The sequence below is a fragment of the Heteronotia binoei genome, chromosome 5, assembly GCF_032191835.1.
Source record: "Heteronotia binoei isolate CCM8104 ecotype False Entrance Well chromosome 5, APGP_CSIRO_Hbin_v1, whole genome shotgun sequence".
Classification (NCBI taxonomy): domain Eukaryota; kingdom Metazoa; phylum Chordata; class Lepidosauria; order Squamata; family Gekkonidae; genus Heteronotia; species Heteronotia binoei.
Genome location: NC_083227.1, coordinates 21684769 through 21708813, shown reverse-complemented (window position 1 = coordinate 21708813; position 24045 = coordinate 21684769). Strand labels below are relative to the sequence as shown.

At 47.3% G+C, this 24045-nt stretch overlaps 1 protein-coding gene across 1 annotated transcript; it reads left to right on the top strand.

Moving 5' to 3' along the window:
- Positions 1–3827: 3827 nt before the first annotated feature.
- On the top strand, positions 3828–15108 carry LOC132571193 (zinc finger and SCAN domain-containing protein 23-like). Its single transcript, XM_060237893.1, has 4 exons — positions 3828–3911; positions 6487–7271; positions 10461–10587; positions 13197–15108. Exons 2-4 carry the CDS (start codon positions 6537–6539, stop codon positions 13964–13966), a joined length of 1632 nt encoding a protein of 543 aa, XP_060093876.1. The 5' UTR covers positions 3828–3911; positions 6487–6536; the 3' UTR covers positions 13967–15108.
- Positions 15109–24045: the final 8937 nt, after the last annotated feature.

Here is a 24045-nt window from a genome sequence, read left to right as displayed (position 1 = left end):
GCTTACCGTCCTCCACTGCGAAGACTGCCCATTTATACTCACTCTCTGCTTCCTATTACTCAGCCAGTTTTTGATCCACAAGAGGACCTGTCCTTTTACTCCATGACTCTCAAGCTTTCTAAGGAGCCTTTGATGAGGAACTTTATCAAAAGCTTTCTGGAAGTCAAGGTAAACAACATCTATTGGGTCTCCTTTGTCCACATGTTTGTTCACCCCCTCAAAGTTTAGTTTATTGGATCTATGTCAGACACTGGAAAACTGTTATGATTTAATAAAGTGATGTGCTCAGATTGTAATGTACTGCTTAGCCTAACTAACTCCATTTTCTAGCATTTGCTACTAACATCAAACAGAGGCCATGCATATCAAAGTAGAAGTGAAACTGTTACTAACCCTACTGTAAATTCCTGTCCTTGGTACTAACAAAGACAACAGTCCTTTGAAGATAAACTGCCTCAGGGAAGCCAGCAGAGCTGTTCCTGTGAGAATGGGAACCACCGCGAGATAAGAGAAAGCAAACGTGTGAAATGTATCGCCATATTATGGGAATGTAAATTTGTTCAGAAAACCTTTGATGTGCCTTTGGTTAAAATGTATATGCTTCTAGGAGCAAGTATCAGTTCCAATGTATCCATGCTCAGGAACTATGAACTACCAAATAAAGTCTTAACACTGTAACAAATGCAAGGCCTCTTACTTTGAAGTTCCATTGTCTGACACTCTATCCCACTCAATTTTCTGTAAGCAGGACTCAACCATTCTGAATTATTTCTAATAAAACCATTCAACCCCTTTAGTTTTTAAAACTTAAAATCCATCCACCCCTTTATAGCCCAGCAGTTTGTCCTCAGTAAATTTATTTATTTCCACCTTGCCTTTCTCCCAACACCTTGCCTCTATTTTATCCCCACAGCAATCCTGAGAGGTTGATCCAGGTGGGGCAGTCATGTTGGTCTGAAGCAGCAGAACAAAATTTTAAGTCCCGAGTGTTGCAATAACTCGTAATTCAGCAATCTCCTGTTCTCTGGGTACCATCCTGCCTTTGTTAATTTGTTTCTTGACTTCATCGGGGTGGAGCTCAGCAGGGAACTGGACAACTTTTCAGGGCTGATTTTCAGAATAAGGCTGGAGCCCTGGTTCCTCAGTCTCTGAGCGTAGGCTGAGTTGGAGGAATTATTGGCAGCCTGTCACGGGCTGGGGCCGGGTCAGACGAAGTCCAGGGGCAGTCCAAGGTCTGTAGCTGGTGAGCAAGGAGGGTTCAATGCGCAGGTCAGAGGTCCAGGAGCTGAAGTCAGGGGTCCAGAAGTCAAAGCCAAAGTCAGGGGGTTCAGAAGCCAAAGTCAGGAGCCAAAGTGGATGCTAGAACATCAGGTAAACGACTAGTTGCTTCCACAAAGCCTCCTCCCAAAGTCCAAAGCTATATAGCCCTCTGCTGTCTGTTGCCCATTTGGACTAATTGCTGACTCAGGGCGGCCAGGATTCTGCTGAGACTCAAGCATCCTCACTCCTAGAAGGGCCAGGATCCTTCTAAAACTCAGGGCTCAGGGAGCGTCTCGCTCGTGAGCGTGCCGCCCTCCTCCGATCCCTGAGGTCCTGACGAAGGCGGTCACGCACATGAGCCACCCGAGAGGGCGAGGCGGGGGGCTTGGATCTTCTCTAGCAGGAGGCAGGGGCCCTGGTGCAGGTGGCAGGGGCACAGTTTCTTCTGCAGACTCCGCTTCTTCTGCAGGGTCCCCAGCACCCATGACACAGCCCTGCCTAGGGTTCAAGGGAGCCTGTTCCTCTGAGAGTGGTTTGTTGGTTTCCATCCCCACGGGTCTCTGGACTAGGGATCCTTGATAGAAATAAGACACTCTTGTCTAACTCCTCACTTCAAGTAAAACTGATTTGATAATGTACCACAGGGCAGCCAAACTTGTTTAATGTAAGAGCCACATAGAATAAATATCAGATGTTTGAGAGCCGCAAGACATGAACATCAGATGTTTGAGAGTCACAAGACAAGGAAGGCAGGCAGACAAGCAAATAGACGGGGAAGGAGAGAGAGGTGGAAAAAAATCAACTTTAACTTTAAATGCCTTCTCCATGTCAACCGTTGGGGCAGTAGGAGCATTGAGAGCTGCACAAGATGTGTGAATGATCCACATGTGGTTCCCAAGCCACAGTTTGACCACCCCTGATGTTCCATTTGCCCAAACCTAAGCTTTTGAAGAAATATACAAAGACATCAACCAATTACAGAGGAGGAGAAGAGTTGGTTTTTTATAACTCAATCTTCACTACCCAAAGGAGTCTCAGAGAGGCTTACAATCACCTTCCCCTTCCTCTCCCCACAACAGACCCTTGTGAGGTAGGTGGGGCTGAGAGAATTATGACTGACCCAAGGTCACCCAGCTGGCTGCATGTGGAGAAGGAACAGGAAATCGAACCGGGTTCTCCAGATTAGAGTCTGCCACTCTTAAACACTATACCACACTGGCTCTCACATACACCCAACGTCTTCAAAAAGGCCCACCAAAACTTCCAGTTAACCATATCAAAGACCTTTTATGCATTTGCAAAGCAAAAGGTTACTGACTCCTTTGGACAATGAATCCAAGCAACTGCCTAAGCAGCTTTGAGAGTTCTTGAAGGTGGAGAAAAGCAGAGAACAAAAAACTACTCTTCTTCTTCAACCAAAGTGCAACACTGTGTGCTCTAAGTCCACATGGCAGGGAGCTCTTGAGTCCTACGCAACATCATGCTTTACTTAATGAGTATCTCAGGAGTCAAGAGAAGCACTCATGTTTACAATATTTTTAAAAGGATTTGATTCTGGCAGAAGCATCCTTTGGCATTTACCTTCTCCTCCTCCTGTAATGGTTAATGCAGGGGTGGCCAAACTTGCTTAAGACAGGGATTTTTTTTTTGAGCAGGAATGCAGTTCTGGCTGGGTGTGGCCTAATATGCAAATGAGTCCCTGTTGGGCTTTATCCACAAAAAGCCCGGTTTGAAACAATGGCGCTGTCAGGGGGTGTGGCCTAATATGCAAATGAGTTCCTGCTGGGATTTTTTTTATACAACCCCCCCTGATGTAAGAGTTACACAGAATAAATGTCAGATGTTTGAGAGCCACAAGACATGAGTGTCAGATATTTGAGAGAAGGAAGGAAGACAGACAGACAGACGGATGGATGGGGTGGTGGAAAGAAAGTAACTTTAACTTTAAGTACCTTCTCCAAGCTGCTGGCTGGCTTGGAGAAGTGATTTAAAGAGAGGAATGCCTTCTTAAGAGCCCCCTGGTGCAGAGTGCTAAAGCTGCAGTACTGCAGTCTGAACTCTGCTCATGACCTGAGTTGGATCCTGGCGGAAGCTGGTTCAGGTAGCTGGTTCGAGGTGGTTGACTCAGCCTTCCATCCTTCCGAGGTCGGTAAAATGAGTACCCAGCTTGCTGGGGGCGGGGGGAGTGTAGATGACTGGGGAAGGCAATGGCCCACCCTATAAAAAGTCTGCCGTGCAAACGTTATGAAAACGACGTCACCGCAGAGTCGGAAAAGACTGGTGCTTGGGGGACTACCTTTTTTTTTTTATGCCTTCTCTAAGCTTACCGACGGGGTGGGGGTGGGGGCTCCAGGAGCCACACAATATGTGAAAAAGCCGCATGTGGCGCCCGAGACATAGTTCGGCCACCGCTGGGTTAATGCACACTGAGATGATCGGTTTCCTAGAGAGGACGAGAAATCTGGGAGGAGAGGGGGCAGTAAAAGGAGACCATAGACCGAAGACAGAGAGAGAGAGAAAGAAAGAAATGGAGAGACGGCGCCTTCCTGTTCCGCCCATCGGGAAAACTAACCCAGGTTTGTCCATTTCTTCGGTGCAGAAAAGAAGAGTTGAAGGGCGGTACTTCGGAAGCCGCAGCGAGTCAAAGGAAGGTGCAAACTAAGCGCGGGGGGGGGGGGATTTGGGTCTTTGGGAGGCGGAAGGCGGAGCCGCTGCAGACAGATGGGGGGTGGGGGTGGAGAAAGAGAGAGGCAGGAGAGAGATCTTGTTCCCTTATTGCAGGGGTGGCCAACGGTAGCTCTGCCTTATTGCATTGTTTGCAAAACAAAACCGAGCTTCATAGCCTCAGGGGATCCCCTACAAAGAACAGCGTGTGTATGAAATTTTGCCCCCATCCTTCAAGGAACTGGTGGGTGGGAATAACATCCATGGACTCTGCCTAGGGTTGCCAATCCCGAAGTGGGGGCAGGGGATCCCCCGGTTTGGAGGCCCTCCCCCAGCTTCAGGGTCATCAGAAAGCGGGGGGGGGGGGAATGTCTGCTGGGCACTCCATTATTCTCTATGGAAAATGATTCCCATAAAGTATAATGGAGAATTGATTCACAGTTATCTGGGGCTCTGGAAGGGCTGTGTTTTGTGGTAGAGGCACCAAATTTGCAGCATAGCATCCGGTGGCTCTCCTCAAAACACCCTTCAAGTTTCAAAAATATTGGACCACGGAATCCAACTCTATGAGCCCCCAAAGAAGGTGCCCTTATCCTTCATTATCTCCAATGGAGGGAAGGCGGGTGGTCTCTTTAAATGTTTATTTATTTATTTATTATTTATTTATTCGATTTATATCCCGCCCTACCCCACCAAGGCGGGCTCAGGGCGGCTTGGCCAGAGTTCAGTTATGCTTGTCACAACCTTGCTCCTGGCTTCACCTCAATGTCTCCTGGCTCCACCCCCAAAGTCTCCAGATATTGCTTGCATTGGACTTGGCAACCCTAGCTCTGCCTGCCCTCTTTCCTTCACGCAACAACCTTAGGTACTAGGGTTGCCAGCCTCCAGGTGAAGCCGGGATATCTCCTGCTTTTACAAATAATCTCCAGCTGGCAGAGATCAACTCCCCTGGAGAAAATGGCTGCTTGGAAGGGTGGACTCTATGGCACTGTACCCTGCTGAGGCTCCTACCTTCCCCAAACTCCGCCCTCTCCCAGATCCGCCCCCAAAGTCTCCAGGTATTTTCCAACCCAGACCTGGCAACTCTATTAGGTACATTAAACTGATGTGATTGGAGAGAGCTCTCTCCATCCTAGCTGCCTTTGAGTCCATGGTGATGAGAAGATGACTGCAGATTTATACCCCGCCCTTCTCTCTGAATCAGAGACTCAGAGCAGCTCAAAAATCTCCTTTATCTTCTTCTCACAGAACAGACACCCTGTAAGGTGGGTGGGGCTGAGAGGGCTCTCACAGCGGCTGCCCTTTCAAGGACAGCTCTGCGTGACCTATGGCTGAGCCAAGGCCATTCCAGTAGCTGCAAGTGGAGGAGCGGGGAATCAAACACGGTTCTCCCAGATAAGAGTCCACGCACTTAACCACTACACCAAACCAAACGGGATTTGGCCGCAGGGTGAGCGGAGGGGGGGAGACGGTCGAGTGGGATCTGGCTGCGGTGGCGGCAGGGCAAGAGGGGAGGGCAAGTGGGAGGCGGAAGCTGGAAGCGGCAGGGCAAGCGGCGGGGGGGGGGGGGAGAAGCTGGTGGCTGCGGCAGGATGAGCTTGGGTGGGCGGGCACTAGCTGTAGTGGCGGTGGAAGGGGAGGGAGACAAATTAGGCGGTTTTTCTGGGCACCAGGAGGGGGGGGGGGAAGCCCAGTTCCGTCTAGTTTGCCTAGTGGGTGAGTCAGCCCTGCTCCCAGATAAGAGTCTGCACACTTAACCACTACACCAAACTGGCTCTTAGGTGCCATTCAACAAGAAGAAGAAGACCAAGACGACTGCAGATTTATACCCCGCCCTTCTCTCTGAATCAGAGCTTGTGAATGTGGAGTGTAGCAGCCAGGGCTTTTTTTGAGCAAGAACTCAGTTCCAGCTGGCTTGGCATCAGGGAGTGTTGCCTAATATGCAGATCAGTTTGTGCTGGGTTTTTTTCTACAAAAAAGCCCTGTGTGAAACAATGGTGATGTCAGGGGGTGTTGCCTAACATGCAAATGAATCCCTGCTAGGCTTTTGCTACAAAAAAGCCCTGCTAGTAGCCATTGATAGACTTATCCTCCATGAACCTATCTAATTACTTTCTAAAGCAGAAGTGATGTCACCACATCAGTGACATCATGCAGCAACACACCGCTTTTTGGACAAACTGTGATTGGAGCCCAATTTTAACCATAGAGTTTGCCCCAAAAGTAGAGCATCATTGCCAGAACAGTGTCACTTCCACATGATGCCATTGTGTTGGGGACATTGCAGCCCACTCCCAGACCACTGTCCAAATTTCCCCGCCGGTGTGATGATCACACCTGGCAACCCTACCTTTCATTTTCAACTGCAGTTTTTAAAGTCTCTTTACAGGGCTTTTTGGATAGAAAAGTAGTCTCTTAAGACTTTTTCACTCGCGTTCAAGGTTTCTTAATCTAGCTGTGGTGGTTTGCTGTAGTGTTGCCCACCTGGGGATTGGCAGCCCTACATTTAGAGTTACCCAGATACACAAAGTTCGATTTTGGTTGTTTTCCTCACTTTTACAGAAGCAGAGGAGGAATTAAGCTGTGTTGGAATCATCTCCCCACCAGAGGAAATGGCTGAAAGGAAGGAGAGAGAATGCTCAGCCCCAGCACTCTGGCTCCAGGCAAAAGCAGAGCAGGGGATGAAAATGGACCTGAAAAATCTTGGAGTCCTTAAACCTGAGACAGGCTCTGGGATGGCCTTGCTTGCAGAAGCCCAGAGCAGACCTGTGGGGCATGAGGGGCTGCTGCAGCTCTGGGAAACCCAGTGGCAGGCGTTCCTCAAGGCAATGGAGTCCCCTCACTGTGGGACGGGGATCCCACCACTGCCAGAAGCTACTTCTTGGGGCCAAGCAAAGACCCTCCTGGCTCCCTATGAGGAAGCCTCTGTGGCCGGCCAACAGTCTAGCGAAAGGTCTCTCGTGAGTCTCCGGGAAGCATTCCAGCAGGAACAGGGGAAGGGTGGCCCAAGAGACAAAGGGGACTGCAGGAATGTGAAGGACAAGAGGGAGACTGAGGAAGTGGACGTGAGGCGCCAACGTTTCAGACACTTCTGCTACCGTGAAGCTGAGGGGCCGCGAGAGGTTTTCAGCCAGCTGTGGGAACTTGGCCATCAGTGGCTGAGGCCAGAGATGCACACCAAGGAGGAGATCCTGGAGCTGGTGATCCTGGAGCAGTTCCTGGCCATCCTACCCAAGCAAATTCGGAACTGGGTGAAAGAACGGGGGGCGCAGAGCTGTGCCCAAGTGGTGGCCTTGGCAGAGGATTTCATACTGACTCAGAGGGAAACCAGGATATGGGAACAGCAGGTGAGAGTCTGCTTGGGTTCTGCAAGTCTGAGTGAGGTTGCAGCATTTAACCCATTAAATTTCTTTTGGATTCATCCCAGTGATTGCCCTAGTTGATTGGGCGACGCATTTTTTAAATTTGATTAAATAAAATGTGGCTATTTGCAAAGCCAGCAGTGGTAGGCACCTTCTTGGAAGGAAGGAAGGAATCCAACAGGTGCAGCTGACAGATAGTTACTGGTATTAGAAACCCCAGCACAATTCCAACTATTTCTTCATCAGGAAATGGGGAAAAAATAGTTTGCATGTGGAGCCAAGTTTTTAATCTCAAAGAAGTTTATTCAGCTGATCTTACTGTCTGTTGCAACAGGGAGTAAATGTGTCTCTTGAACCAACTGATCTCTGCCTTTTCCTGTTGCATGGTGCTGTCCTTGTGGTGTATTTGGTTTTTTTGGGGAAGAGGCACTCCCCCTTCTGTATTGTGCACAAGAGGGAATTGTAAAAGGTATTCTGTCCTCTCACATAAGAGGGACTTCTTTTGATACAGATGTAAAAGGCAGTCCTTTTATCGCTAGCTGAAGAGAATTCCTCACTAGATGACATTCTAGATTAAAAAATAGATTCCTCTGTCTCTCTCAGGAGAAGGGAATGCTCTTCTGATGCTGTTCTGGAAGAGGTTATTTCCTCTGTTGTCTCATGAGAAGGGAATGCCTTTTCCTTCAGATAGATACTTCTGTCTCTTGCTGAAGGGAATACCTCTTTTAATGCAACACTAGAAGAAGTATGTCCCCTTGTCTCACAGAATGCTGTTCTGGAAGAGATGATTTTCTCTGTTCTCTCATGAGGAAGGGATGCCTCTTCTAAGGCAACTGTAAAGGGCATTCTGCTCCTCACATAGGAGAGACTTCTCCTTCAGGCAGTTCTCCTCTGTCGCTGAAAGGAATACTTCTTCTAATGCCATACTAGAAGAGGTATTTCCCCCCCTTCTCTCACAATGAGGGAATGCTTTTTCTGAAATGGCTTCTGTTGTGTTGCATATATGACCCTGCGATCTATGAATAGAGAATGGGCAAACGATGAGATGTTTAGTTTATGAAGGTTCCTGCTGATGTAGTTCCTACGGTTTTAAAAGCTGTACAAGTAGCAGAAGTTCAACAGAGGAAAGATCCTTCTCCTTTTCATTATTAAAAAAAAGTAATTTTTAAGTGCAAATCAAAACAGGGATGATAACAGGAGGGGGATGATAAATTGACATAAGAAGAAGACGGGGAAGGAAAGGGAGCGACCAGGGGGCTCCCTCTTAGTCCGGCGTGGAGACTGGCAGTGCTGATGTACGTTTATGGCAGTAGAATGGAAGAACATACAGAAGTCATGTTTCGCCCTGACCTGGATAGCCCAGACAAGTCCGATCTTTTAAAAAAAATAACAATAAATAACTTTTATTAAAATTTCATATATAATACAGATTATAAACATATAAGAATATAATCATACAATATCAAGAACAAGCAAAGTAATAATATTTATACTAAAGTTACACAAATTTCAAATGTGATCTTAAAGAGATACTAGCATACAATTGAAGAAAAAAATATTTCAGTGAGGGAAATCCCACTGTAAAAGAAAATATTTCGGGCAATATTTGATCTAATAAAATCTTGGAAGCTAACCAGGGTCAACCCTTGCAAGAATTAAATGGTTTTAATTAGCAAATTATATATATCGTATTGAGATAATGTTTTTATATTGTATAATGTAAATAGTAATTTTTATATGTTGTGAGCTGCCCTGAGCCTGCTGGGGGGGACGGGATATAAATAAAATATATTATTATTATTATTATTATTATTATTATTATTATTATTATTATTATTATTATTATTATTATTATTATTATTATTAACTTGGATGGGAGACCTCCATGAAATACCAGCAGTCAGGAGGATGGGGGCAGGCTTTATTCAGCCACCACCCTGAATATTCTCCAGGTCCCCAGTTGGGGTCACTCACCAGAAGATATTATAGCATTGGAAAAAGTGCAGAAAAGTGCAACTAGAATGATTAAAGGGTTGGAACACTTTCCCTATGAAGAAAGGTTAAAACACTTGGGGCTCTTTAGCTTGGAGAAACGTCGACTGGGGGGTGACATGATAGAGGTTTACAAGATTATGCATGGGATGGAGAAGGTGGAGAAAGTACTTTTCTCCCTTTCTCACAATACGAGAACTTATGGACATTCAATGAAATTGCTGAGTAGCCGGGTTAGAATGGATAAAAGGAAGTACTACTTCACCTAAAGGGTGATTAACACATGGAATTCACTGCCACAGGACATGGTGGTGGCTACAAGCATAGCCAGCTTCAAGAGGGGATTGGATAAACATATGGAGCATAGATCCATCAGTGGCTATTAGCCACAGCTTTTCGTTGGAACTCTCTGTCTGGGGCAGTGATGCTCTGTATTCTTGGTGCTTGGGGGGGCAGTGATGCTCTGTATTCTTGGTGCTTGGTGGGGCACAGTGGGAGGGCTTCTAGTGTTCTGGCCCCACTGATGAACCTCCTGGTGGCATTTGGGTTTTTTGGCCACTGTGTGACACAGAATGTTGGACTGGATGGGCCATTGGCCTGATCCAACATGGCTTCTCTTATGTTCTTAAGTTGCCATGACTTCCAGGTGCACACAGACACACACAAGATACAAAAAAAGAGTGAGAGAAGCCATGTTTCATCAGACCAATGGCCCATTCAGTCCAACACTCTGTGTCACACAGTTGCCAAAACCAGTACTCCCTCTAAGCTGTGTAGTCTTGTGAGGAAAAATTCTACTTTGTGAGCTACTGCATAAACTAGTTTGCTCTGGGGCCATTTTTCCTGAGCAAAGACAAAAATGTGTGCGCCAGAGGCTAAAAAACTGTGAGCTAGCTCACACTAACTCAGCTCAGAGGGAACACTGGCCAAAATTCAGGTCGTACTAGATTTTGACTGGGAGACCTGAGCTGCCGCTGCTATGAAGCTCCCTGGATGATCACAAGTGAGTCACTCTGTCTCAGACTAACCTCCCTCGCAGGGGCGTTGTGAGGTTAACAGGAAAGGGAGAACAAGTCACATATGCCACTCTGTACTTCTAGGGGCTGGAAACAAATCTTGGCATTGTGAAGCATCCAGCTTCTTACACAATATATTTGAATCAAATGACATTTGCTGTTTCAGGACACTGATTTGTCCAAGGAAGTGGTCGTGAATTTCCCTCACGAAGAGGAGGCATCCCCAGGTAATGCCCAGAGGAGGATCTGGAATGTAGTGAAGCAAGAGAGTGAAGGAAATGCCAACTTGGTGGGTAAGTATAGCAATGGGGTTTAAGCGCTTTCTGTAATAAAGATCTGCATTGAGAAAGGTTGAATACGACAACTGACAATTATGTAAAATGAGTCTATTTGCAGAATCCACTTTGCACAATCCATTGTGGTTTTGCTTTTTCCTGGGGGAAAGAGCCAGGGACACAGGCTTCCTGCCACAGTGGGATACTTCCTGCCTCCTCATCTACTGCCCAGTACTGCCACGGGTGAAACGGGGTGGGGCGGGGTTTGCCATTGTGACAATAGTATGAGGTCTCTTCTGGTTGTGTAACTGAAAGTGACCTCATGTAAGCAATACTCTCTCTAAGCTGTGGAGTCTTGTGAGCAAAGATTCTCCTTTGTGAGAATCCTTTTACTGGCATTAAAACTGTGAGCCACTGCATACATTAGTTTGCTTTGGAGCCATCTTTCTTAAGCAAAGACAAAAACGTGTGAGCCGGAGGCTAAAAAACTGTGAGCTAGCTCACACTAACTCAGCTTAGAGGGAACACTGCTTGTAAGATGGAGCTCTTCCACCAAGCCTTTGATTGTTCAACCAGAGATCATTGTTTTGAGCGGACCAAATAGAGTCACTGTGAAGCTTAGACCTATTATTTTATCTGGAGGATAAAGAAGTTCGTTGCACTTTGCCATCTTGGATTTAGCACTTTTACTGTTATTTTATTGGTCTTACTGTTTTTATTATCTCCAATGATCTGTAAGCTGCTCTGAGCCCTCTTTGGTGGGGAGGGTGGGATATAAACCTAACCAAACAATCTCTGATGGCTGGAGTATCGCAGTGACAGGTGATGTCACTTCCGGTTTTGATAGGAAGTGACACTGTGTGATTGAGCAATGCCACATGGTGTCTAGCTTCAATTCTCCCCCACACACACACAGAAAGGCTTCCAGGGATTTCCAGACCTCAGCTGGTTGTCCTAATACCAACTTCAGGGGACTGGAGAGGGTCCATTGCTCTCTGGTAGAGCACCTGCTCGGCTTGCAGAAGGTCCCAGTTTTGGTCCCCAGAGTCTCCACGGTGGAGAGCCAGTTTGGTGTAGTGGTTAAGTGTGCGGACTCTTATCTAGAATAACCGGGTTTGATTCCCCACTCCTCCGCTTGCACCTGCTAGCATGGCCTTGGGTCAGCCATAGCTTTGGCAGAGGCTGTCCTTGAAAGGGCAGCTGCTGTGAGAGCCCTCTCCAGCCCCACCCACCTCACAGGGTGTCTGTTGTGTTGGAGGAAGGTAGAGGAGATTGTGAGCCGCTCTGAGACTCTTCGGAGTGGAGGGCGGGATATAAATCCAATATCTTCTTCTTCTTCCAGCTAAAAAGACCAGGTAGGAGGTGATGGGAAAGCCTGAGGCCACTGCCAGTCAGAGTAGGTGATACTGGCCTCAGCGGACCAAGGGTGTGATTCAGCATAAGGCAGCTTCATGTGTTCAACTATGAGAATGCACACAGAGATGGAAATACCAGAGCGCCAAACACCCCTTGATCTCTAGTTTCATTTGGGAAAGCCGTCCATTTCTGACTGATCTGCCTTCCAGGCTGGGCTGGCCCTGCTGCCAAAAAGAGGGTGGGGAATGACACAATACAGTGGGTGGGACCGCACATGATCCATACTGGTGGTAAAAACCAACACCTTGTCTTATCGATGCTCAACCTGTGCCTTGGGCTTTTTAGACCACGGTGGTTGTTTGTGCTCTGACCTGGATGGCCCAGGCTAGCCCAGTCTTGTCAGATCTTGTGAAGCTAAGCAGGGTTAGCCTTGGTTACTACTTGGATGGGCGACCACCAAGGAAGTCTAGGGTTGCTGCACAGAGGCATTCCTTTGACCTGACTTTTTAATTAGGCCTTCATATTTAGCTTTATGAATTGTTTAGATATATATCGGAATCATAACTGAAAAACAAATTATCACAAAATTTTCATACAAGCTAGTTACTTACGCAAATCAACATATATCCATACAGAGGTAGAAAGTGAACAAATTCCGTTTTTGGGGGTTTTTTTTACAAAAACTAATTTGTGAGTTTACCTTATTTTCTCCAATACCTTTAGTCTTGTAATATGCATTATATTGCATTACAGTATTTATAGCCAATCATATAACTTTTTCCATTTATTAAAAGCTTCTTGCTTGGATTTTCCATTTATTACAGGCATTAATATATCTAATTCAGCTATATCTAAAATCTTAACTATCAATTTATCTCTGTCAGGTATCTTACTTTCCTTCTAGTATGGTGCATAGAGAATTCTGGCTGCAGTTATCATATACAGAGGCATTCGATGTTAAACCACCTTTGTTTCACTCTGGCCTTAAACTGTGTGGGGTCACCAAAAGTTGGCTGCAAATCCAGGGCTTTTTTTGTAGCAGGAACTCCTTTGCATATTAGGCCACACCTCCTAATGTAGCCAGTCCTCCTGGAGCTTGCAGTAGGTCCTGTACTAAGCCCTGTAAGCTCTTGGAGGATTGGCTACGTCGGGTGTGTGGCCTAATATGCAAAGGAGTTCCTGCTACCAAAAAAAGCCCTGGCTGAAACATTAACAGCATTTTCCACCACCACTATGAAAATTCTTATTTTTAATCTCTTCTTAAACTTCAGATAAGAGATTCACAAAGAAGGAAAAAGCTGATAGCCAGGAAAGTTCTGGGCAAGCTGGACCACGTGACATTTCAGAGGAAAGAGCCACAGAGAATGGCATCGAGTCTCATGAGCAGACTGTTGGTCTACATGGAAGACCAGATAACTCCATTGCTAGCAGGGGGAGCTATCCAGACTTGAGTGACATCACCATCAAAGAAGTGACCTCAGCTGAATTTGATCAGTGTTCAAACTTCATGAAGCGCACGAGAACCAATATGGATGAGAAACCATATCAGTGCTGGGACTGTGGGAAATCTTTCTCTACGAAGGATAAACTGATCAGACATCACAAAACCCACACAGGAGAGAAACCGTACAAGTGTTTAGACTGTGGGAAATATTTTAGTACCAAGTACGGGCTCTTCAGGCACTATCGGATCCACAAAGGCGAGAAACCGTACGAATGCTCATACTGTGGGAAGTTTTTCCGGATGAACTATGACCTTGTGAGGCATCACAGGATCCACACTGGGGAGAGGCCGTTCAAATGCTCAGAGTGTGGGAAGTCCTTCAGGCTGAACTCTGACCTTGTCAGGCACCAGCGGATCCACACAGGGGAGAAACCATTTGAATGCTCGGACTGTGGGAAAACCTTCAGCGTAAAAGGCAGCCTCGTGGCCCATATCCGAGTCCACAAGGGGCTTAAAACATACAAATGTGCTGACCGTGAGAAGTGTTTCAACCAGAATTCAAAACTTAAGACTCATGTGAGAATTCATACGAGATAGCACCCCTATAAATGCCAGGAATTTGAGGTCAGTCCTTTAGCATAGAGTTGGGGATCCCCAACCTTTTTGAGCCTGCAGGCACCTTTAGAATGGTAGGCACAATCACAAAATGGCTGCTGCAGGAGGTGAAGCCAACCACATGTCAGGAAGTGAGAGTATATATAACTAATAGGACCTCTTCAGCATTTTAGGATGGCTGTTAATCTGCACAACCAATCAGAAGCCCTGCCGGGCAAAAGCCCTCACTTGATGGGCACCAGGAAAGATGTCTGTGGGTGCCAAAGTGCTCATGGGACCATTTTGGGGACCCCTGTTATAGAGTATACACTTGAATATCTGTAAGGAGGGTTATTCAAGCAGTTTTTGAAGGAGGTCCTGGTCTGGGTTTCACCTTCCCAGGAGGTGAGGTTTTGTGGTACCTAGGGCTTTTTTTGAGCAGGAACGCACAGGAATGCAGTTCCGGCTGGCTTGGTGTCGAGGGTGTGGCCTGATATGCAAATGAGTTCCTGCTGGGCTTTTCCTCCAAAAAAAGCCCTGTGTGAAACAATGGTGCCATAAAGGGGTGTGGCCTAATATGCAAATGAGTTCCTGCTAGGCTTTTTCTACAGAAGATAGTCTCATTTGTGGCTCTATAACTGGGCAGTTCTCTCCCAGGAGAGGCCCAGCAAGCCAATTTGCTGGATAGCTGTAGACAGCTTGCCAGCACTTTTCCTCTTTGGCAAACTTTTCCTCTTTGGCAACCCCCCCAGGCCATTATTATTTTAAAAGTTATTATTTAAAATGTATCACAAGATCTAGAAAGAAAGGAAAACATATGTATCTCTGGCTTGGAAAAATCCTTTGACCACTTCAGCAAATCCAGTCAAATCAACGAGAATGTTTTTTGGTTATGTGAGCAGGCCACATGGGGCAGCTGCCTGAGATGCATTTTTCCCCATCAGCTTCTGGGGAAGGGTCTGAGCACAGGTGAGCACTCTCTGAAACTTTAATTTCTGCACCCAGGAAACTCACATTCAGCACCATGAAAAGTTAGGATTCTGTAAATGGAATAAATAATACCCAGCTGAGTGAATTTGTATAATTTCTCTAATTTTGCATCATTATCTTCTATTTACAAAATAAATAAAGACTAAAGTGCTAAACAGTCCACGAAAACCTTGCTTTCAAACATTTGGATTCATACCATGTCACGCACCAGTGTAGCCCTACATATACAACTTCAATAGCCAGAAGAACTACAAATAGGATGACTGTCCCAAGGTCACCCAGGAAGCTTCCCTAGCCGGGGGGGGGGGGGTGGTGGTGGTGGTGGTGGTGGTGATGTGAGAGGTAGTGGTTGCTAAATGATGGAGATGCCCCCATCTCTGGCCCTGCCTAACAAGCCCCATGGCACAGAGTGTTGAAGCTGCAGTACTGCAGTCCAAGCTCTGCTCACGACCTGAGTTGGATCCCCGGCAGATGCTGGGTTTTCAGGTAGCCGGCTCGAGGTTGACTCAGCCTTCCATCCTTCTGAGGTCAGTAAAATGAGTACTCAGCTTGCTGGGGGGAAAGTGTAGCTGACTGGGGAAGGCAATGGCAAACCACCCCGTAAAAAGTTTGCCATGAAAACGTTGTGAGAGCAACGTCACCCCAGAGTCGAAAACGACTGGTGCTTGCACAGGGTGTGTGGCCTAATATGCAAAGGAGTTCCTGCTACAAAAAAAAAGCCCTGGAGAAAAACAAAGGTGCCGCCTCATGAATTTTTTTAAAAGGAATTTTGTTTCCATGAAGGGGTTCCAGAACTCCATTCCGCTGCATTCCCTCAGAAAAAGAGCCCTGGAGTCCACCCTCCAGAGCATCCATTTTTTTCTGTTTGAACTGATCTCTGTAGTCTGAAGATGAGCTGTAATTCCAGGGTATCCCCAAGAGCCAACCTGGAGGCTGGCATTCTTACCCTTACCACTTTCTGGAGCTCACCTGGGCCTCCCCCCAGGTTGGCTCTCAGGATCAGGTACTGCAGCATTTTGAAAGAAGAAAATCCCAGGCTTAAAATGGCGGTATGTGTACATGGGGACACTGTCACATCTACTATAGCAGGGGTGGGGAACCTTTTTTCTGCCAAGGGCCATATGGATATTTATAACATAATTCGTGGGCCATAAAAAATTATCAACTTAAAAAACAGTGCTCCGCCAAGGGAGAATGATTCAGGCCAGCAAAATTAATGCAAACAATTGTTTTTCTATTTGAAGTCATGTGGGGGGAGCCTAATCTGGCACACACACACACACACAGCCCGCCCTAGGCAAATGCATCGGTCCAGAGCTTTTTTGTAGAAAAAGCCCAGCAGGAACTCCGTAGCATGTTAGACCACATCCCCTAATATTAGCATATTAGATCACACACTCATTAGCATATTAGGCCACACCATCTGGGATAATCAAGTGCAAACTGAACTGTGACACTAACTTTTCCAGGCCCTGCAACAATTCTGGCTGGCTAGCCAGACCCCAGGGAGGCTGCCGCACAGTACATCTGGGCCCTGTGATTCCTGCCTGGCCCTGGGGAGGCTGCTGCACAGCGTGGCTGGGTCCCATGATCCTCACTGGCCAGCTAGGCCCCAGAAAGGCTGCCACATGGCTCCGTTCGGCCCAGCAATCCCCGAGGGCCACACCATTTGACTTCGAGGGCTGCATACGGCCCTCGCGATGGAGGTTCCCCACCCCTTTACTAGAGTTGAGTATGTCAGCTTCCAGGTGGGGCCTGAAGATCTCTTGGAATTATAGTTCATCTCCAGAGTACAGACATCAGTTCCTCTGGAGAAGATGGAGGCTTTGGGGGGTGGACTCTGTGGTATGGTACCCAATTGAGGTCCCTGTCCTCCCCAGGCTCTGTCCCTAAATCTCCAGGAGTTTCCCAACCAGGATTTGACAACTGTACCCCCCCATTACCTGCTGGTAGCTTGTGGGGGGCCTAGCAGCCCTAAGTTGAGCCCAAAGATGGTAGCAGATCGTTTGCTGTAGAACCTGATGGCAGGGCCATCTTAACAGCATTATGAGTCTGGGGCAAAGCAGTGTACTGGGCCCCTACTACAACTACTCACAGGAATAAAAATGTAAATGGTAGATAAGTACTGCATCATACACTGATTAGTATGAGGCCCCTGTGCTCGTGGGGCCACAGGCAAGTGCCCATCAGGCCCATGCTTTAAGACAGCCCTGCCTGATGGAGCTTTGACTCTCGAAAGCTTATGCCCTGGAAATTATGTTGGTCTCTAGCAATGCTCCCTCTAAACTGTGGAGTCTTGTGAGCAAAAATTCTACTTGGGTGAGCTACTGACATTAAAGTTGTGAGCTACTGCCTAAAGTAGCTTGCTCTGGGGCCATTTTTCCTGAGCGAAAACGAAAATGTGTGAGCCAGAGGCTAAAAAGCTGTGAGCTAGCTCACACTAACTCAGCTTAGAGGGAACACTGGTCTCTAGGGTGCTGCTGGACTTGAATCTAAAACCTCCCTTTGTTAGATACATCTGATATTTGATGAAGGCGGCTTGGATTCTTGAAAGGTCATGGCCTAAAAGTGGGGGTGTTGGACTGGCTTGAATCTATATGAATATGGAAGTTTCTTTTATTTATTTTTGATTTGATTTGATTTGATTTGTATCCCGCCCTCCTCGCCGAAGCAGGCTCAGGGCAGCTCACAACATAAAACCTCACAGAATTAAAACAATACATATTATAAAATAGTACATTCTATAAAATTATATATTTAGAGATTACAATAACATATCATTTAATGCTCAGATCTTGTTAGATTTTACAGTGTGACGGTATTCCATCTATGATGTAGGCTCCGTATCAATTAAAGGCCAGCTGGAAGAGGATAGTTTTGCAGACCCTGTGGAACTGACCAAGATTCCGCAATGCCAACATTTCCTCTGGGAGTTGGTTCCACCAGTGGGGGGCAGCGATCGAAAAGGGCCCTTCCCTGGTGACCTTCAGTTTGGCCTCCTTCAACCAGGGAATTACCAGTAGATTTTGTGAACCGGATCGAAGCACCCTCTGGGGAGTATATGGGAAGAGATGGTCCGTAAGGTAGGCAGGTCCTCGGCCATATAGGGCTTTAAAGGTAATAACCAGCACTTTGTAATGAATCCGGTACACTATTGGCAGCCAGTGCAGTTCCCACATCCCCGGCTGTATGTGCTCCCACTTGGGGAGCCCCGAAAACAACCTGGCCGCCGTGTTCTGCACCAGCTGCAGTTTCCGGGTTTGGCACAGGGGCAGTCCCATGTAGAGGGTGTTACAGTAATCCAACCTCGAGGTGACCGTTGCATGGATCACTGTTGCCAGGTCATTGCGCTCCAGGAACCTCTATCTTCGCTGGATTTAGCTTCAACCTACTCAGCCTGAGCCATCCCACCACAGCCTGCAATGCCAAATCCAGATTTTTCGGGACACAGGCCGGTCGTCCGTTAGTAGATAGAGCTGGGTGTCATCAGCATATTGGTGACAATCCAACCCATTCCTTCAGGCAATCTGGGCAAGGAGGCATGTAGATGTTAAACAACATCAGGGAGAGCACCGCCCCCTGTGGCACTCCACAGTTAAGCAGGTGCCTCCAGGACAGTTCTCCCCCAATCACCACCCTTTGTCCCTGACCATCAAGGAAAGAGGAAAGCCATTGCAAGGCCAACCCATGAATCCCCGCATTGGCAAGGCGGTGGGTCAGTAGCTGATGGTCGACCGTATCGAACGCAGCCAATAGGTCTAACAGCTTCAGCACCGCCGAGCCGCCTCGATCCAGATGCCACTGGAGGTCATCCACCAGGGTGACCAGCAATGTCTCCGTCCCATGACCTGGGCGGAAGCCAGATTGGTGGGTGTCTAAAATGAAAGCGTCGTCCAGAAAACTCTGTAACTGTAATGCTACTGCCCTCTCAATAATTTTACCTGAAAAGGTAAATTCGAGACTGACCGGTAATTTGCCAATTTGGCCAGGTCTGATGTAACTTTTTTCAGGAGGGGACGGGCCACAGCTTCTTTTAGAGGTGTTGGAAAAAGCCCCTCCGAGAGGGATCTATTTACAATGTCCCGTATAGGACGTCTAAGCTCCCTCTGGCAAGCTTTAATTAGCCCCCATGGTATGCAGCCGGTGACGGACCTCTCTTCCACCAGTCTTTCTAATTCCCTTTTAAATCTATCAATTTGTGCCCATGGCTACTACAGGCCTCTGGCAGTGTGTCCCAGACAATGTTCCCTCTAAGCTGAGTTAGCTCACAGTTTTTTAGCCTCCAACTCAATACTTTTGTCTTAGATCAGGAAAAATGGCCCCAGAGCCAGCAAATATATGCAGTAGCTTGCAACTTTAATGCCAGTATCTCACAAAGAAGAATTTTTGCTTAGAGGGAGTATTGGTCACAGACAGTGCACGAGAGCCCAGTTGCCTATGTTCTCTCTAAGCTGTGGAGTCTTGTGAGAAAAACTTCTACTTTGTGAGCTATTGGCATTTTTCGTGAGCTAACACCAAAATGTGAGCTGGAGGCTACAAAACTGTGAGCTAGCTCACACCAGCTCAGCTTAGACGGAATACTGAGCCTGTGGGAATAGCCTGGAAGCAAAGGAAGACTGAAGGAAGGTTTAAGTTGGGACTAAAGTTGTACCTTTAAGACCAACAAAGTTTTATTCAGAATGTAAGCTTTTGTGGGCATGCACACTTCTACCATTCTGCATTCTAAACCACTGCCTACCAGCTATAGGTAGCTCTGCTCACAGTACCTGATTCCTCGTCTGATGAAATGTGCATGCACATGAAAGCTTACATTCTGAATAAAACTTCGTTGGGTCTTAAAAGTGCTACTGGACTCCTACTTTGTTTTACTGCTTCAAGCCAACATGGCTGCCCACTTGGATCTATAACTGGGACTGACAGAGCCGGAAAATGACGGTGCAGAGCAACGTTCCCTCTTTAAGCTGCAGAGTCTTGTGAGCAAAAATTCTCCTTTGTGAGCTGCTGGCATTAAAGTTGTGAGCAACTGGCAATAAAGTTGTGAGCTACTACTAGGGTTGCCAAGTCCAATTCAAGAAATATCTGGGGACTTTGGGGGTGGAGCCAGGAGACATTAGGGGTGGAGCCAAGATCAAGGCTGTGACAAGCATAATTGAACTCCAAAGGGAGTTCTGGCCATCACATTTAAAGGGACTGCACACCTTTTTAAATGCCTTCCTTCCATAGGAACTCATGAAGGATCGGGGCACCTTCTTTGGGGGCTCATAGAATTGGACCCCCTGGTCCAATCTTTTTGAAACTTGGGGGGTATTTTGGGAAGAGGTGCTAGATGCTATACTGAAAATTTGGTGTCTCTACTCCAAAAAACAGCCCCCCCCAAAGCTCCAGATATCCGCAGATCAATTCTCCATGATTTTCTATGGGAATAAATCTCCATAGGGAACAACAGAGTTCCCAGCAGACATTTCCCTCCCCTCCCCCCGCTTTCTGATGACCCTGAAGCGGGGGGAGAGTCTCCAAACCGGGGGATCCCCTGCCCCCACCTGGGGATTGGCAACCCTAGCTACTACTGCATAAATTAGTGTGCTCTGGGGCCATTTTTCCTGAGCTGACAAAAAATGTGTGCGCCGGAGACTAAAAATCTGTGAGCTAGCTCACGCTAACTCCGTTTAAAGGGAACACAAGTGAAGAGAGAAACCCTTTCTCTGAACCTCCAGGTCTTGTTATACCGCGTTTTTCTCGAGCCGAGAACTGCATTTCCCAAAAGCCCCCGCGAGCCCGAACCCTCTAGGTCCTAGGATTTTCTTTTCTTAGGAGACGAGATAAGGGGGCAGAGAAAACTTCACCCCTCTCCTCCCACCCCTTTAGCTTCCTTCCAAATTCCGAGCAAAAAAACAAACAAACGTTATGGAATTAAAGATTGACTCGTCTCCTCCGCGTTTCCCCCAGGTGGAGGAAGATTTTGGCTTTTGCATCTCGGAAGGAAAGGTGAGTTTATCCCCGCCACCCTCTAAAAGATCTTCTGCAGGAATGGGTGGCGGAGGAGGGGACAAGAATTGTGGATGGAGCAAATGAAGGGAGCCCGTGAAGAACAACCCTCTTCCGGTTGGCATATAATTAACTGTGAGCAGAATGCCTGAATATTAAATCTTAAACATCAGATTACTGAATATTGGAAATTTGAAGGACTGATTTAAGGAATAGTAGCATAGTGTATATCGATGTGAGTTTTATGTATTTTTAGGCTTTTATGTATTTTATTGTATAATTTTAATTGTATTTAAATCGACCTTTGTTAGCTTTTATTGTTGTAAGCCGCCCTGAGCCCACCTCGGTGGGGTAGGGCGGGATATAAATCGAATAAAGTAAAGTAAAGTAAAGTAACACCTGGTGTGTGTGCATGTGTGTGAGTGAGAGAGAGAGCTTCTAGGACAGAATATTTGGAGAGAGAGCGCTTGAATCTTAATGCGCTTGAATAAATTTCATGCAGCCAGCCCGAGTCGGTTCTCATTTCTAATGGTCCCCTTTATTTCTTTAAACCTGAGATCCAGCCGCCCCTCGGAATAGAGAAGTCTCTCTGCAGTACTGTAGTGTTTTGTCACGTCAATATCGCAGGGGTGCCAGCTTCCAGGCGGTGGCTAGAGAGCTCCGAGGGATGCCAGCCTCCAGGTTGGACCTGGGGATCCCCCGGAATTACAGCTTATCTCCAGACTACAGAGATCAGTTCCCCCGGAGAAAACGGATGCTTGGCAGGGTGGGCGCTATGGCAGTGTATCCCTCTGAGGGCCCTGTCCTCCCCAGACTCCATCTCCAAGGGGTTCCTAACCTGGATCTGGTGACCCTACCTACCCCCCATCCCCAACGGGGGCCAAGGGGGGACCTGGCAACCCTATGACTCCAGCTATTTTAGCTGCTTTCAGGGCAACAGTGATCAATTCACCTGAAGGAAATTGGTGCTTTGGAAGGTGGGACACAATGGCATTATGCCCCAAACCCTACCTTCCTCAAGCTCCACCACTCCCCCCCCCACCAAGATTTCCAGGTATTTACCAACCTGGAGCTGGCAACTCCACAATATTGTGCATTTGTTGTAGTTTCAAATACAGACCTCTTAGGTAGAAGGGATGGGGGGGGGGGGGCTGGCTGGGATGGTAGTCGTACCCTTGGTGACGGAATGTGCTTTGGGGCCATGGCTCAGCGGTGAAGCATCTGCTTTGCATGCAAAAGGTCTCAGATTCAGTCCCTGGCATCTCCAGTTAAAAGATCTAGCAGTAGGTGATGCGAAAGACCTTCTGCCTAAGACCCCTGGAGCAGTGCTGCTAGTCTGACTAGACCAGGGGTGTCAAACATGCGGCCTGGGGGCCAGATCAGGCCCTCGGAAGGCTCCTATCAGGCCCCTGAGCAACTGGCTGTCACATCCCTCTCTCTCGCTCTCTTCTGCATCACAACTTGTTTTGCCAGGCTTGCTAAATTGCGCAGGAGCTACAAAGCAAAATCTGTTTTCTCCATTGGTTGAGGCCCTTCCCTTGGAGAGGAAGGGGGGAGGGGTAGCTTGCTTTGCCAGGCTCTCTCAGTTGCACAGGAGAGCTATTGTGCCAAGCTTCTCTTCCTTCTATTGGCTGAGGGCCCACCCCCAGTCTCCTGGGGAAGGAAGAAAAGAGCCAGAGGTTCCTTTGCCCAGTTCTCTGGATCCCATGGGAGAAATACAAAGAAAGCACCTTTAAGACAAATGAGTGCTAATGCTTTAAAGGGTTTTTTTTTGAAATCTTTAATTGTGTTTGTCTGTGTCCTTTATAAAGTTTATATCTCTGCTACCTAATCTTAAATAGGTACACACATGACCCGGTCCGACAAGATCTCATTTATGTCAGATCCCGCCCTCATAACAAATGAGTTTGCACCTCTGGACTAGACAATACTTTCTTTGATGGACTAAGAGTCTGATTCACTATAAGGCAGATTCATGTGTGTTCAGGTTCATGTTTGTACATATGCGGGCAGAAGGAGAGACAGTGAGGTGCTGGAGAGCGAAGGGAAGTTTGCGTCATATGAAAGTTAGTAGCCTACATGGGAAGTGAGGAAAATAAGTCTCTGTGTAGTCTGCATTTCTTTCCCCCTTAATCAAATGGCTTTTGGGAATCAGGCCACGCTTCTGCATGCTCAGGGAGATCAAGAGATGATCATAGAATTACAGAATCATAGAGTTGGAAGGGACCTCCAAGGTCATCTAGTCCAACCCCCTGCACAATGCAGGAAACTCACAAACATCTCCCCCTAAATTCACAGGATCTTCATTGCTGTCAGATGGCCATCCAGCCTCTGCTTAAAAACCTCCAAGGAAGGAGAGCCCACCACCTCCTGAGGAAGCCTGTTCCACTGAGGAACCGCTCTAACGGTCAGGAAGTTCTTCCTAATGTTGAGCCAGAAACTCTTTTGATTTAATTTCAATCCATTGGTTCTGGTCCTACCTTCTGGGGCCACAGAAAACAATCCCACATCATCCTAACCCTTTTCCACAATTCCACATCCTAACCCTTCAAGTACTTGAAGATGGTGATCATATCACCTCTCAGCCGCCTCCTCTCCAGGCTAAACATGCCCAGCTCCTTCAACTTTTATTCATAGGACTTGGTTTCCAGACCCCTCACCATCCTTGTCACCCTCCTCTGGACCCGTTTGAGGTTGTCTATATCCTTCTTAAAATGTGGTGCCCAAAACTGAACACAATGCTCCAGGTGAAGTCTTATGTCACGAGCTGGGGCTGAGTCAGGCAAAGTCCAGGGGCAGTCCAAGGTCGGCAACTCGTGAGCAAGGAGGGTCCAAGGCGCCAAAACAGAATCGTAATCCAGGTATCACAGGTCAGAGGTTCAGAAGCCGAAGTCAGGGGGTCCAGAGGTCCAAGCCAAAGTCAGGAATCCAAAAGCCAAAGTCAAGAACCGGAGTGGATGCTAGGATGTCAGGTATGTGACTAGTTGCTTCCACAAAGCCTCCTCCCAAAGCCCACAGCTATATAGCCCTCTGCTGCCTGTTGCTCATTTGGGCTAATTGCTGTCTCAGAGCAGCAGCCAGGATCCTGCCGAAACTTAAGCATCCTC

Coding starts and splice junctions, on each gene's coding strand:
- LOC132571193 (XM_060237893.1), top strand. CDS start 6,537: ATGGCTGAAAGGAAGGAGAGAGAATGCTCAGCCCCAGCACTCTGGCTC. Junction 7,272..10,460: donor CCAGGATATGGGAACAGCAG/GTGAGAGTCTGC, acceptor TTGCTGTTTCAG/GACACTGATTTGTCCAAGGA. Junction 10,588..13,196: donor AGGAAATGCCAACTTGGTGG/GTAAGTATAGCA, acceptor CTTAAACTTCAG/ATAAGAGATTCACAAAGAAG.